Source organism: Alosa alosa, chromosome 20 (genome assembly GCF_017589495.1).
Source record: "Alosa alosa isolate M-15738 ecotype Scorff River chromosome 20, AALO_Geno_1.1, whole genome shotgun sequence".
NCBI lineage: Eukaryota > Metazoa > Chordata > Actinopteri > Clupeiformes > Clupeidae > Alosa > Alosa alosa.
Genome location: NC_063208.1, coordinates 20,429,611 through 20,444,488, shown reverse-complemented (window position 1 = coordinate 20,444,488; position 14,878 = coordinate 20,429,611). Strand labels below are relative to the sequence as shown.

Genomic DNA, 14,878 nt, shown 5'->3' with positions numbered 1-14,878 from the left:
ACCCAATATTAGACTACAAAGTCAAAAACCCTGCGAGGTATATATATTAACAGTTCAAACATGCTGAATATGCAAAATAATTTCAAAAAATAAACGCTTACCTGTTTAATACATAGGTTCCAAAATACAGCTACGGAAATGTCTTGTCCGCTGCACCTTCAGCTTCTGTCACCGCGGGCTGCTCAAGCTAAACTATCTGTAGCTCGCGCGCTGGCAGTTGAGGCATGCATGCGAAGGTGGGTGTAACTCGCGTTGCTATTCATTCACCCATCCCTCCCAGCTATTCATTCCTTCACCTCGTTTATTCTTGAGTGAGTGAAAGAAATAGGTTTCTGGGCAACCGAATTTATTGTCGACGTGACTTGCTCTTGAGCAGAAGGTGAAACCCGGCTTTCAGGCAAACTAGTAGTTTAGATGAGAGTAGAGAGTAGGCTATAGCAGATTCACTTGTGATTCAACTTGTACAGTTGAAGGGGGTGGCTGCTTTATATTTTTCTGATGAAGTGTAGAAAGTTACATTTGACGTGTCACAGAAATGCCAGTAACTTCACAGTTTTCCTCTTAGCCTACTCTTTAATGGATAAATGATTTTTTTTTCCATTTGAGATTTGAGTGCTGTTCAGAATTTCTGAGACAGACAGGGTCAAAAAGCCTATCACTTTAGTTTTTGTTACATTTCTAGCATCATTGCTTTATGTGCACCAAAGTTTTGCTTGGCTTTCTTTTCCATTCCACAATAAATCAGTCTGTCAGCTTTTCGCAGCATGGACAACTGACATTGCAGCACTCTCCCAGTCACAACAATTGAGAATGTTACATTTGTTGAACAAGACATCTCTGGGATAGGTCTAATGGTTTTTATGTAACACTTGATACCAGGTCTATACCATTAATCTTTCACTGCATCATTGTGACATAACTGTAATTATGGTATGTTTTTCAAATGCCCTGGGGGAAAGCAAACAAGCATGAAGAAACATAGGTCTCACACTGCAAAATGCAATAGGTACATATAACATCTGTGATGGGCATATTGAACATGTTTACATTCATCAGTAGCATTAAAAATAAATGTACACATTTATAACATTTATTTACCATCAAATGGGGTGTAATACAATTAACACCAGCCAGTAAGTAAGAAACAGTAAGCATGGCATGGCATAGATCAGGTTGTCAATCTTGTTGCATAACTGACCCATTTATATCCACAGAGAGTTGGAAAAGTTCCCTCGGGCTAACTAATAGGCATTGAGGTGATGGCTATGTGTCTCTACAGGTTGTCTGGAATGTTATGTTGAAGTCATCCTCACATAAGGTCAAGGCTTAAGTAGTGCAGAAGAGCTATTCATTTTATTCTGCTACTCAAGGAATCATGCCCCGGGACTTCTCTGTGTATGGAAGACGAGACATATCCATCACTATAAGGGCTGAAATATTTCTGATGGGAAATGATGAATACAACTGTTCTTTCAAAAACTAATAGGGTCTTCTACATTCATCTTACTGAGACCCCTCAAGTACCACTCAAATTGCCATCTCTAATTGCAAGGTAGTGGTGATTTAGAACCACTTAACCCTGTCCAAAAATAAACAATTTCAAGCTTGCCCGTGCTAGAATTTACACCATGCAAGAGAAATAGAGGAACAGAGCAGCCCCCACCACAACATTTCAGAACAACAGGTCAGCTTCTCACATCCACAGATATTCTTCCCCAAACCCACCTAAACCTGACCTCCATCATCATAATTTAGGAACACTGTGAAGGACTAACCTTGAACCTAGCCACCCTTCAGGCCTTTTTTGTTCCTGTCAACTCAATAGGTCATTTTTACTGGGAACCAATAACTCCAGATGGTTTAGCTTTTTAGTGTTTTTTAAGAGCCTTATTAGGCAGTGACACACAACCTCAGCTGAGTTGCATCTAATCGGCTAGGCCTATGGCTTGAAAAATAATTGTAATGACCTGTAAACAAACTGGGTGTCCCCAGGGTGCCTCAACTTCAGAATAGAATTAGGCTAATACCATGGAATGAGGATATGTGTCAGTAGATAACTCCGGTAGGCTACATATTATAAGCACTTGAAAAGACAAATCCACTATTTACATTGTCCAAAGACCTGCTGCTCTTAGGATAGAATACTGTTATTCCATACTGTTATTCCATGGGTCACTGGTGAGGAAGTAGCTAGCAATAGCCAAAGCACACACTGCCATCTGGTGATGTTCATAAATTTCGCGCTTTATGTGGTTGCTGTGCTCTTTATCTACACGTTTTTATTTTAAGTAGGCAACAGGCTTTTGTTTGGATCCGGTAAACCCAACTGCAGACTAAGAAAAACAAGCAGCGCGATTGAAGTCACTGTCCAAAGCAGATAAATATTTGAGGGTGACAAAAGGGAAATTTGTACTGATCAGTTGTCAAAATGGGAAATATTTTACAACCCACTGTATCCTCAGGATACAATGAAATGTTGAGTGTGCGCGCCATGATAAAGCGAACTTGAATGGAGACCATAAATCACTGGATTGCCTGTTGAGTGCCGCTTACACTGGCTATCGATTCTGTCTATTAAACTTAGATGGGAGTCACGGAACAGGTGGAAGTTCCTTCCTATTTTCTGTCTTTCTTTTTTAAATGGCAGTCGACATTCCAAATAAAGCATTTTGGAAAGTTTACCGCATGTCCTCTCTGTCACACAGGTTCACATTTTTAGGTTACGTTTTAAGTGGCGAAGGGAAGGTTTGAAACGTTGTCTCCATCTGCTGGTGAGCTATTGCATTCTCGCTTCAAATGTTGATGTTCATGAGTATAACGTTTTACTGTTTTACTTTGTAATAGTCTTTGCTTAACGATAGAAAACACTGATCAACCACGTGTTGATAAAATATTATATGTAATTGTTTTAATTATCCTTCATATTAAAAAAAAAACTTGCAACAGAAAACAGCACTGAGTTATAGGCCTATCATAGGCCTATAGAAATATAGAATCAAATAGACATCAATTCCTATATTTGTCCTTTCTGTTCAGTTGCTTTGCTCAGATTCCTCTCAACTATACAATAAATAGGAAAGTTATATCAGAAAGTTATAATAATGAATTACACATCACATGGCGTTAAACATCCAATCCAATATCATTAGAGCAAGTGTATAAGGACATATAAGAAATGTGAATTTCCTAAATTTACATTTAATTTCATATATGCATTATCTAAACGATGTCCTATTTTTTCTCTGTGGATGTTAAATGAGATCAGTATACATCATAGATATTTTTATCTAATCTAAGTCATCTACATACACAGATTAAACATAATAGAATAATTGAAAACAATATCTACATGGGACACATAACTTGTGAATCAATTACCTTTCTTTGACCTCTGACCCCATAAAATACCCTTTGGAACAACAATAGATATGAGCTTAGGGACCTTCCTTTTCTCACAGAGATCATTCAAATACTTTTATCTCTAAGTAACATAAACCTAAATTGAACCTGTCAAATCACTCAAAAGTAATAATAATAAAAAAACAAGGGAGACATAGCCTATTCTTAGACTGAATATTTCCGGCTAATCTGAAGTGCTTGTCGTCTTGTGACACACTGTAAAATGGTGTGTAAGACAATGCTGTACTGCGTTGTTTCTTTAAGCTGCTTGAATGATGATTGCATAACCTTACTTCCTTAGAAACCAAATAACACCCTGCCACATCAGAGAGCTCACAACTTTCTCTTATCTTGATAACAGCTTGATGACAGTTCTGTTGGATTTGTCCTCTGACATGAAGTGGGATGGCAAGTAGAAGAAAAAATGCAGGTGAAAGGTCAGCCTATGTTTTAACGCTCAGGGAGGAAGGGCACAATTCAAATATGGAATCTTTAAATATCTGGATGGGACACACATATTCTTTGAATATGTTGTCAGCGTTTACTGTTGTTATTGTTGTTGTTGTTGTTGTTGATTTGGATTTTCTTGCACCGCTCTCAGCGGGTGTGGCAATGGCTGCTGTTGTGACCTCAGCAGTCGAGAGGTTCCATGACTTCCATGACAACGGTGCGCGGGCCAGTGAGAATGAGATGGCTGACTGTCCGGTAGTCAAGAGACAGGGCGTTAACGCCATTGATAGAGACCACAAACTGACGCACCTTCAGAGAAAAAAAAAAATCTTAGTGATCAAACTGCATCTCAGGTACTGAACTAAACCAAAACAGACAAGTCTCTGAAACCAAACAACAACATAACAAATATGATGAAAATATGGAAGTGACTCAGGATTCAAAGGAATATCTTGTGAGTCTGGATGAAACTTTGTGTCCTTGGATCAAACATTGTTTACTACGTCACAGTTTGTTTGTGTTGTTTTTCTGTGGCCCACAGTATGAACACTGAACAGGGTCAGACATGCTGTCTACCAAAACAATTCATTCAGCATATATCAGAATAGAATAAAAGTAAGATCTAAACAACTGTTTCCTGTCTGCAATTTTACACCCATTCGGTATAATTTTATATTCACATGATTTTTGTCTTTTCAAATTCTTTCTGAATTTAGATATACTGCAAACTGAAAGGCTGTTTCCAGTAGTTCTGGCACTGGCTGACAGGCATTGTTTTTAAACGAATCTCACCTTCATTCCCACTGCTGCTGCTGGTCCACTGGGGTCCACAGCCTGGATGTGGCAGGGGGCACTGCCTCTGACCACGAAGCCCCAGCCCACATCATCGCCCACAATCTGTAGAGAGTCAAGGGGCAGGGCAGAAATTTAATTTGAAACCATTATACTACGGAACACCATCCATCTTGACCCATGGTTATTAGGTCCTTAAAATAATCAAAAACATACACACCACCAATTTGAGTCTATTTGAGATGTAGGCCTTATGCTGATATTGTTGCGTTGAGAGTAAACCTCTCACTTATTGACTTGAATTATTGTGTACTGGATCATGTATTAATTGCTATTTCTTGTTGTGTGCTACTAAAGGAAATAAGATGATGAGTCCACTTACAGTGAATGTCCTCTTAATGTAGGGCCCCCCCGGTGTCTGAAGTTCCTCTGGGCTAACCTGCCTCTTTACAACTGAAGGAGAGATAAATCATAATATCAGTTGTCGTGAATACTATGAACACTATGATAGAGTAACACCCTGATGTCAGATGTCTTTCCCTGGTCCTCTCACCTGACTTTGGGTTGTTCAGCACTGGAGGGTTGCCATGGCACTCATGGTCACTCACTCTTCCCGGCTGACCCCCAGACCTGGGCTTCACTTCTTTAGATGGAGAGGCTGAAGACAAGAGATGGGCCGAGAGAGAGAGAATATTATGAAGGCATGGAGAAATAGAGAGAGAGAATAGGATGAAGGCATGGAGAAATGGGGAGAGAGAGAGAGAATAGGATGAAGGCATGGAGAAATGGGGAGAGAGAGAGAGAATAGGATGAAGGCATGGAGAAATGGGGAGAGAGAGGATAAGAACACAGATGAATAATGGGGATAAAAAGAAAAAGGAGTTAGAGATACATATAGTCATAAATAATATACACATAAATGCACAATATTATGGAAATGGAGGCTTCTGACATGCCATGCTCATAGCATCTCTTCATCATTGTAATCATATTATAGATTAATGCAGCTTATGAACACTTCCTAGTATTACAAATAACAGGGGTGGAATAAAAGAAAATAAGGACCCTGGAGATTTAAAACTTCGATCAGGCCAATCACATCGTGTATGAAGTCGGTGGGCGGGTTTAACATAATGATGGCAGAGTTGCAACGGTTCCGCGTGAATTTCCTGCTACTTGAAAACAAAGAAAATGGATGCTGTTGCTGGAGAACAGCGCGAAGCGAGTTAAGCTTTTTTTAAGTTGCCAAAAGTTTGATCAACTTGCCAACTAGCTTCGCTGGTGAGAAAACGCATGGGGACTCATGAGTTGTAGCTCTATCCTATTGGGTGTAGAGGGAATTTGAAAGACAACCCTTGGATTGAGCACTGCGAATGGTGAGTTCCCAGGCCTTACATCTTGATGTAGGTCTGGCTCATCAGGCTAGTCTTGTTCCATTGAAGAATAAAAATGGCCACAGATATTTGAGATTTGGTTCACCTTTGAAACACCATATAACTAAAACTGTATATCTGGCACTATGTTCATCTCATGTACAATGTACAATAGAGTACACATTATTCAACTACATAAGACCATAGCCATGATAATGTGAAGTACTTCTGGCAGGTACAGTTGCACATCACGTCTTATCTTAGAAGTAAGAGATACAGTAGGAAAAGAGGAAGCACATAAAGTTCCCATTTCAACTAGACATGGAGAGCCTTGAAATTATATCCATTTGGCTAGTCTCTCTTCAAGTGTAGCCTAATGCAGATCAAAGAAATTCAAACTATATTTTGAAAGACAAAACAAGCTTAAGAAAACACAACAATTGAAATGAACAGTTAAAAACAACAGTTCAATAAAGATTGTGAAAAGAAGTACAGTATAGTGTAGATTTGCTGCACAATCACAATCTCAAAAACCTAAATTGAAATCTTTATGAAGTGCCATTGTGTCCCTTGTGTGCCATCATAGCCGTCCTAGCAAGCTAATATTTGCCTACTACCCACACATTGGTGATCTGTGTTACATAACATTTTTATCAGACTGCGATTAAGTGACCCTGAGTTAAAATAAAACCTCTCCGAAAGACAGCAGTGTACAGTATGCAGCACACACAGTTTGTGATTCCATATCAGGAGAGAGCACCTGTAGCCTATCCAAAGGAACACTTTCTGACATGTGGCAACAAGGAGTTATTGTATCTACCTATGTCTCACAAAACAATACTTATCAGCGTGTCAGTAGTGTACAGAACTGTATGATATGTGTACCATGTCAGAAGCCCAGATCATCTTAGTGTCAGGAAAGGCATACTATGTTGTCTTTTCACGCTGAGATCTAACATTGTGTACTGTGAGTACTGACTTTATTCTTCACAATTTACTTTTTAAATAAATATACAGTACTGTATGTATACATAGGAGCATCATTTAAAAATAAAATAAAAAATCTCCAAGTTGAAGAGTGGAGTCACACATTTTTTCAGCCTTTACAGCAACAATAACAACAAAACATGAATAGAATTCAATAACGCCCCATTTCATGTTTACTGTGCGTTGTTTACTATCAACATATAGTGTACGCGCCTGAGACTTACGAGCAGTGCGGGGTCCCATGCTTCGATGCCCCCTACAGACTTGCCAACAGAAAGTGCCAAGAGAGCGTGCAAGGTGAGCGCTATCTGGACTGTGTGGACTGATCTGGTGTAAATGTTAAACTAGAAGGCAAACACCCAACAAGCCGCCTGCACGCAGTGGGAGGGATCAACATGCCTTGTTGCCAGGCTATCAGAAGGTGGGAGATAAGACTCTGAAAAGAGTAGGAATCGTTCATCCTCAGACAGGCAGCGGCGAGAGACATTGGGTTTTTTCCATCGGTCATTGGATGTCAGACGTGCTCACGCGTACAGGACATTTCTCTTCAAGGTGCAAATAACATGATAAAGAGAGACCCAAGTGGCCAGGAAAACCACAGTTGCCACATAAACAACATCCGGAGGCAAACAGGCCTGGCTTTTGACATGTCTTTCAATGAACTACAGTTCTCTGAATTAAGGCTGATATAACTTAAGAAAAGCTAGTTGATATACTGTACAGTACTTTAAACTTAAAATGGCCTGATTCTGAAATTACTACTCATGTTTTATAGTACTGTTATATACTTACAGGTCACAAAAGCATCGCTAAAAGGACCTGTCTGTAACTAATATATAATATAATGTTACTTTCAATTCAATTCAATTCAATTCAATGAGCTTTATTGGCCTGACTTTAAGTTTTACAATGTTGTCAAAGCAGTAATGAAGAAAATTACATAAGTAAGTAAGTAAGTAATAACAACAATTGACATGGTCTATGGAGAATGATAATAATAAATAAGATAGAAAAGAACACACACACACACTCCACCCCTACCCCAACACACACACACTAACATACAGTAGCAATGGAGAAAGAAAAAAATAATAGATAAAATATTCAATAAAAGAAAACTGGTGGTAGATTTTTCCTAGTGTCTGCCTCTTGCTTTATGGCATTCTGTAACATATCATGCCACTAGTGGTAGTAAGGTTGGGTTCTCTCCTAGTAATTATTTAATTTGGGTGTGGGATTATTTTTTATTATTTTTTTTATTTTTTTACATTTTGTGAAATAGATTGATTGAATGTTTTCTTATTTCGTACAATGTAAAATAAAATGTTTTTCATTTTCAATTTTTTGTGTGCAGCATGAGCTCTTTTGGTCGAATTTGGTTGTGGCGACCTTTCTCAAGTGGCCAATGTGTGGTACTTTCTTTCTGCCACCATCTTATTGAGTCAAATAGTGTTCATCATAGTGTTTGCCTCATCAAACATTTACAACAACATCAAACAAGCTATAGTCAGATATTTCTGTGATGGCCTAATCTGATGTATTGAAACAATGCCTCATATCCGGTGAACATGTGGATCCTTAAACAAGAGCAAACCTGTTGACATATTGCATGTCACAGCTGTGAATCAGGGAATGACTTATGAAAAAGGAATCAGATCAATACGTGTCATCTGGTCAACATCAAACAGTTGGATTGGACTGAAAACAGGTCAGGGTCAGGGAACTGTCTTTGTCCATTAAATGTCTTCTACTCTCTGTGTTATTCACACAACACAACATATTTACTGTACACAACATCACTGCATTAATTAGCTGCTGAGTCTGAAATTGTGACTTAATTTCGAGAACAAGAAAAGGGGTTATGGGGAGACCTGTTTTGTTTTAATTAAAGCGTGCTTCATATCTGCAGACTGTTATGTGGCAAGCAAACAACTGCAGATAATAGGACAGTAATTTCATCAATACATGATCTCTAGTCAACATGCAGTTATTGGACAGGAGTGAAATCAGGTCAGACCAGAGTTAGACCGTGGTGACATCATTCACACCAGTCTCTATAGCCCCATATCCCTACCTCATACAAATAGGCCTACAACACTATCTTACAGTATACAGGCCAAATGAGGAATTTTTGCCGGCTACAGCCCTGTAATGTACAGTTAGTACTATTGTGGACTTTAGGCTGACTTCTGTGATAGGACACAAAGCACACAGAAGATAAGAGAAGCATTTGGATCATGGGTCACTTTCAAACCACAACATGGCTGCTTCATGAATGGCTGATGCTAATCATCTGTTCAGTGGTCATTTCCTAACATTGATCCCCATGGTAACATAAAATAGGATTTGCACCTCATCATGTCTTTGTACTTACAGTACCAGATGTCCATGTCATACTCAGCAGCACAGCAGGCACTCTGTACAGTACTGTCCAGAAAGGGAACTTCCATAGAGAAAGAGACAAAACAAAACAAAACATTGTTCCAGATGTATCACACAAGGTATACTGTACATTTGTATCTTGTCACAGTGTAACATACTTGTGTGCTTACTTGAGTAGAAGGCTATGAACTAGATCAGGTCTTTCAGATGATGTAGATTCTTCAGATAGTGTAGATGTTTCACATCATAAGCACCCCTAACATAATAATCTAAATTACATAAACAAACGCCGACACCGAACATGTTTGGCTTGACAAAATAAATAAATGTATGGACAAAGTCTCCCTCTGTAGGCCACATGGGAAACAGCAGGCATTCACTGGATGGGGACTCCATGGTACTGGAAGGATCCAGGACTCTATGCACATCCACTTATGACCAGCAGAGGGAGAAGAAATCAGCTGAAGTTTGTGTTTTCTTTTCTTTTCAAATGGAGTTCAGAAACAGCAAGTCATGCAACATGCACAATGTGTACATGAAGAGGCCCTGACTTTTTGTTGATATACAGTATGTAGCAGAGTTTGTCTTTTCAACAGAACAGGAAGTTCTTCTGCTTTGCTTAAAAGTGTTGCCACACTGACCACAAAGTTACACAACCTGAAACGGTGAGCATGCGTGCATATAGTAACATTGTCTATGACAATGTGTGTGTGTGTGTGTGTGTGTGTGTGTATGTGCAAGCAATGTTCCCTGTATTAGCTTGCTCAGCAGATAAAGATGTGTGGTACTTCACAATGTTTTCACTGTATGGTTATGTTGCTGACTCCTCTATTTTCCCCTCTTCTACATCAGTAGCTTTCCACAATGGCGTCTTTCCTTCACAGAAATCCCTAATGCATATGGTAAAAGGAGGGACTCAATGCTCTCTACAGCTCGTCATTATGTTATATGTGGATTTTGAGAGCTTGGAACCATAGTTGCACAACTGACACAGCTGGAGGGCTGGCCTGTGGATTTTGCTGCACACTTTTCAGTAAACATCACATCAAGAGAATGAAGGAGCATCAGCCTATTTTACCTCAACAGAAACATGTGGCCTTATGGTTTCACACATACTATGATTTATTTTTTGCACATACTGTATATTTTCATAGTATGTGGGGTGAAGAGCTCCTTATAATGGTCTAAGCTATTCCAAAAGCTTTTTCCAAAAGCTTTTTTGTAAGACATAAAGACCATAATCTTGTTTGTTCAAAGTAAGTGCGAGGCTTTCTGCTACACACAAGTACACACACAGCATGACCATGTTGATCTAGTTTCACCAGGTCTTCGTAGAGCCAAAATAACCAAAAGTGAGACTCATTGACATTATTGAAACCACAAGACCATGCTGTTGTTCTTCGCAAGGGTGTGGGACCCTTGTTGTTTAAGTATAGCAGATCTAAGGTTTGAAACCGTATCTCTGAGGTTTCCGGACCCCTACTGTATGTGGCGAAGAGAGGCCAGAAGAACTTCAGCCACATGATATGAAGGATTCTCATAATCTCTATCTTGGATGTAAGGAATGGTCAGAAGTGAGTCCTTTCTTTAGACATACTATGATGAAAAATCCGCTCCACAAAACCATGATTTTTGTCCTGTTGTTTGACACCGGCAACCAAAACACTAAACTGAATACAAAAAAGCAGGAGAGTGCAGTTCTACCCTTTCAACCATGTTATATGTCTGATTTCTGCTTGGTGTGCACTTTAGGAAGTCAATATTTGTATAAACTTTGGTCAAAGTACATCAGTTGAAGACTTTTGTCAAACAATGGCAGCACGAGTTTATTTGAATAAAGTTCAAAACGTTTTGACAAGAGGGTGAAGGGAGAAATGCCAGCATTTACAGGTGTGTGGTTGTGAGAGAGTTTGGCAAATACTGTAGGTTAACAAAAATAGGACTTGTGCATCTGAAATGTAAAGTCTGAAATGTAAAGTAAATTTAACTGTAAGAGCATACATTATTTTGCTTCATTAGATTAAAATGTACCAAATTATTGTTACAAACTTAGGACTCAACATAAGCAAATTGTTCTCCAAAGTCTGTAGTCAAGGGCAAACTCAAGTGTACCTGAATTGGGTAAACTAGCCCTGGATCTCTCAACACTCTGGTGCAAAAATGTAGAACAATGAAGGCCTTGTCCAATTAGACAGCTTGTCAAGCCCAAAAGGGACACACAAGATGGAACACAACTTAATCCAATCAGATAGTTTATCATTTCAAGGTGAATGGGGCCATTTTTAGTTTGAGGTTTGGAAAGGGAACTGTGAAAGGCAGAGGCAGAGAGAGAGAGAGAGAGAGAAAGAGAAAGAGAGCTCTTTTCGGCAAATAAATTAAACCAGCCCTCAGGTAAAATGAAACCTGACTCTACATGGCACCCTTTCAGATCTGGCTGTTAATCATAGCCTCTGGAAAGAGTGGGACGTGATCCAGTCAAACAGCGGATGCTGCCGGGGGCCAGGGGTAATCCATGCCAGGGGCACTGCACAGGCGGCACATGGAGTAGAGCTGACATGCCCTCCAACTGACAGTCTGTCCTCGGCGCCTTCTACTCATCAGGGCTGGGCTCGTTCTGGTGCTCCTCAAACAACTGCTTCCTTGAAAGGGTACTGTAGGGAGGGAATTACTGGACTGTTATAGAGAAGCAGTAGTTCCAGTAAGAGAGGCCCAACAGGTAAGTGTTAGTGTGGTGAAGTTATGTTTGAGATACAACTCAGAGGGGTGCAAATCATGATAAAACTAATTTTCCAGATTACTACAGGTCATTTTTAGTTGTGTGGCTTTTATGCTTTTATAGTTTGTAAAGTAACTTCAGATGTCGACCACAAATAATCCAGATAAGCTGTTCAGCAGTTAAATAGCAGCTACTGTACAGTTTGTGAGTGTTTTAAAGAAACTTAACTCTGTGCCTACACATTATGCATCAAAGTAAACAGATGTTACAATTTTACCTATGTGAGGGGGCTGGTTGTACCCAAATACTACTGGAACAGCCTTGAAAGCATGGGGTTGAGCAACTTTTTCCCAAATGTTGTGACATCGCTGGAGGCTCTGCAAACAACACTGCTAGTGCAGCTCATAGTGCCATGCTCTTCATTAATCCATAGATTTAGGGGAATACAACACATTTTGAAATGGCAATGTCCAAGATGTCTTTGCATAGATGGTCTTTGCTGTAGCTTTACTGTTTCTCCAATTGAGTCAACCTCATTGAAATGGAAATGCTTCACTGATGCTGTTGATAACAGTTGCAACTTCCAAATGATCAGTCATGGACCTGTTGGATAAAACAAACTTTCTCAATGTACAATATGTTAAGGTAGTTTTTTCAAAAAACAATTATTTTCTATTATTCTAATGTATGACCTTGAGTGAGCGTTACATCCTGAATCTCTCTCTCTCTCTCTCTCTCTGTTGCTTTCCCCTTCCAGAGTCTACATGCGTAGGAGTGGAGAGTCGATAGTTTAATGCTGACTGTTGTTTAGAGAACATCACATCACGAATAGCGCAGTTGTGTTAGGGGGCAGCTGTAATCATTACTTCACCCGCATTGGCTTGCAGAAAAGCGCACATTGTGCAAGGTAAACAACGCGACAGCGCCGACCCCACGCCCTGACCATTCGATCTGCGCGGTCAGAAGTGCAGTGGCGCTCGGATTGCCGATACACTGGGAATGAACCAAGAGGATACGGGTTTTGGAACATGTTACTAGGAAATTTGGTACGGTGAGATCATGTATGGCAGAGGAAAATTCAGCATGTTTTTGTCGTGCCGCAATGTCCTTGTGTGTCTAGGTTATGCCGGTGTTGAAGCCAGCACCTCCTATGACCTTTATTTTGTAACGATTTAATGCAAAAAGGATTGGGGTCAATTGCAATGTTGTTGTTATGATTGCGATATTTTAATTAGTTTATTCCTTGTAAATCAAGCTCGAAAGCATAGCCTATGTGGATTCATATGACATGTTAACTGAACTTTCTGACACATGATCAAAGAATCAATGATACATATAGTGGAGAAGACATGTGGAAGCACCGTCCCCACTTATTTGCCTTAGTTGAACGGCAGGCGAATCAATTAATCATTAATCCCATTTAATGGACTCTCAGAGGATTTAAATGTATACAATTGATTTAGTGAAGCATATGAAATGTGTTGTGTTCCTACAATATTTTGTGTATTGGGATGGCTTGGGATGGTCTAACAGTTAAAAATCTGTACATGTTTGGAGTGACAAGAAAATTAGCCATGGATGATGTGGATAATTTTGCGGCATGGATTAGGCTACATTTGGATGAATTGTGGATGCATGGATCTAAAATCCAGAGGTAGTAGAGGTGTGTACTAGGACTGTTAGAGGATATTCCTGTATCATTCGTTCACTACAATATTCTGACTTGACCCTGTGTTAGTTAAATAGAAGTTTATGTCATTTGGAAATAATAGTTGGAAGTGTTGTTGGTGATCATTATTGCAGAAGCTGCTTAGTTACCAGGCATTAGATGATATACAGTAACAGGTTAATGTAGCCTATTTTTCTGCACATTATTAAGTGTTAATGGCCCCAGAAACTGCATACAAATGTCTTTAATGCAGCTGCTTCAGTTTAACCTACATTCCTTTCAATAGGTAGTAATTGTCTCTGCACTCCTGACTGGAACCAAAGTTTCTTGGGGATATGTGTTTCAAGCTGGGCAAGATGTGGATGGACCTTCGAAATCAAACAGTGAGACAGTAAACATTTTCATTTAAACACAAGCTAAGTGTGTGCATGTATCCCTCTGGGAAGTTAAGCAATACAATTATTAAACTTGCATGAGAGAGAGAGAGTCTACAATGTAGGGATAGATGGAGGGGTAGATGGTTAAGTAACTGAGCATTATATAAGGCTGCTTCGAGATTTAACTGCACCACTAGTCCCAGATTGTGGCACTGTTCTGCAATAGCCTGCTTGTGTTTGAAGGCCTTAGTGTTGGCCCTGGAGCACTTAGCCCGATGCTGCTAAAAGGTTTTCTGTTTTGATGGCAGCCCAAGAATTCCCTTGGGTGAGTTCGTCTGGATCATGTAAAGGCCGGTGCTTCGAGTTGGCGGAGGCAGAGCCGCCGGGATGTCGCTGTGACAACCTCTGCAAGACCTACTACGCCTGCTGCAAAGACTTTGATGAGCACTGTCTGAAAACAGGTGTGTGTGTGTGTGTGTGTGTGTGTTATATGTGTGTGTGTGTGTGTGTGTGTGTGTGTGTGTGTGTGTGTGTGTGTGTGTGTGTGTGTGAAAATACACTCCAAATAACCTTAACAGTGCTCCCCACTATGCACCACACTTTGGAGGCCCACTGGGAGAGGAATAGTGCATGTCAGTACACCAACATATGCAATCCCTGCCAAACAGTATTGCCCAATTCTTTACTGGGGAGTGTTTGGCCTCCTCATAGATTGATTGATGCAGTGACAGCT

The 14,878-nt window shown here is 39.9% G+C and overlaps 2 protein-coding genes and 1 long non-coding RNA gene across 8 annotated transcripts in view; 1 reads left to right on the top strand and 2 right to left on the bottom strand.

The window, feature by feature from the left end:
* Positions 1–7,887, bottom strand: part of LOC125285276 (collagen alpha-1(XIV) chain) — a 67,214-nt gene extending 59,327 nt beyond the window's left edge. For 2 of the 5 annotated variants that reach the window (XM_048229645.1, XM_048229647.1), the window contains exons 1-5: positions 7,226–7,886; positions 5,195–5,299; positions 5,024–5,094; positions 4,642–4,746; positions 102–4,158 (exon numbers count right to left, since the gene is read on the bottom strand). The gene's annotated coding sequence lies outside the window, so the exon portion shown is untranslated. Of the gene's footprint in view, positions 1–101; positions 4,159–4,641; positions 4,747–5,023; positions 5,095–5,194; positions 5,300–7,225 lie in introns of all 5 variants that reach the window. The other 3 variants (XM_048229649.1, XM_048229648.1, XM_048229650.1) reach the window with 3 other exon arrangements.
* A 3,288-nt stretch (positions 7,888–11,175) lies between these two features.
* LOC125285170 lies at positions 11,176–12,948 on the bottom strand. Of its 2 annotated transcripts, none has more exons than XR_007191994.1 (3): positions 12,792–12,948; positions 12,377–12,702; positions 11,176–12,056 (listed from the first exon to the last, which is right to left on the bottom strand). It is a non-coding gene; the product is annotated as an uncharacterized LOC125285170 (long non-coding RNA). The 2 variants fall into 2 exon arrangements; XR_007191993.1 differs by having other exon boundaries at positions 11,176–12,034.
* LOC125285169 (ectonucleotide pyrophosphatase/phosphodiesterase family member 2) overlaps positions 12,011–14,878 on the top strand; it is a 29,063-nt gene continuing 26,195 nt past the window's right edge. Inside the window, exons 1-4 of the mRNA XM_048229463.1 lie at positions 12,011–12,099; positions 12,857–13,145; positions 14,055–14,151; positions 14,454–14,606. Coding sequence (XP_048085420.1) covers positions 13,128–13,145; positions 14,055–14,151; positions 14,454–14,606 — 268 coding nt within the window. The 5' untranslated portion in view covers positions 12,011–12,099; positions 12,857–13,127. The remainder of the gene's footprint in view (positions 12,100–12,856; positions 13,146–14,054; positions 14,152–14,453; positions 14,607–14,878) is intronic.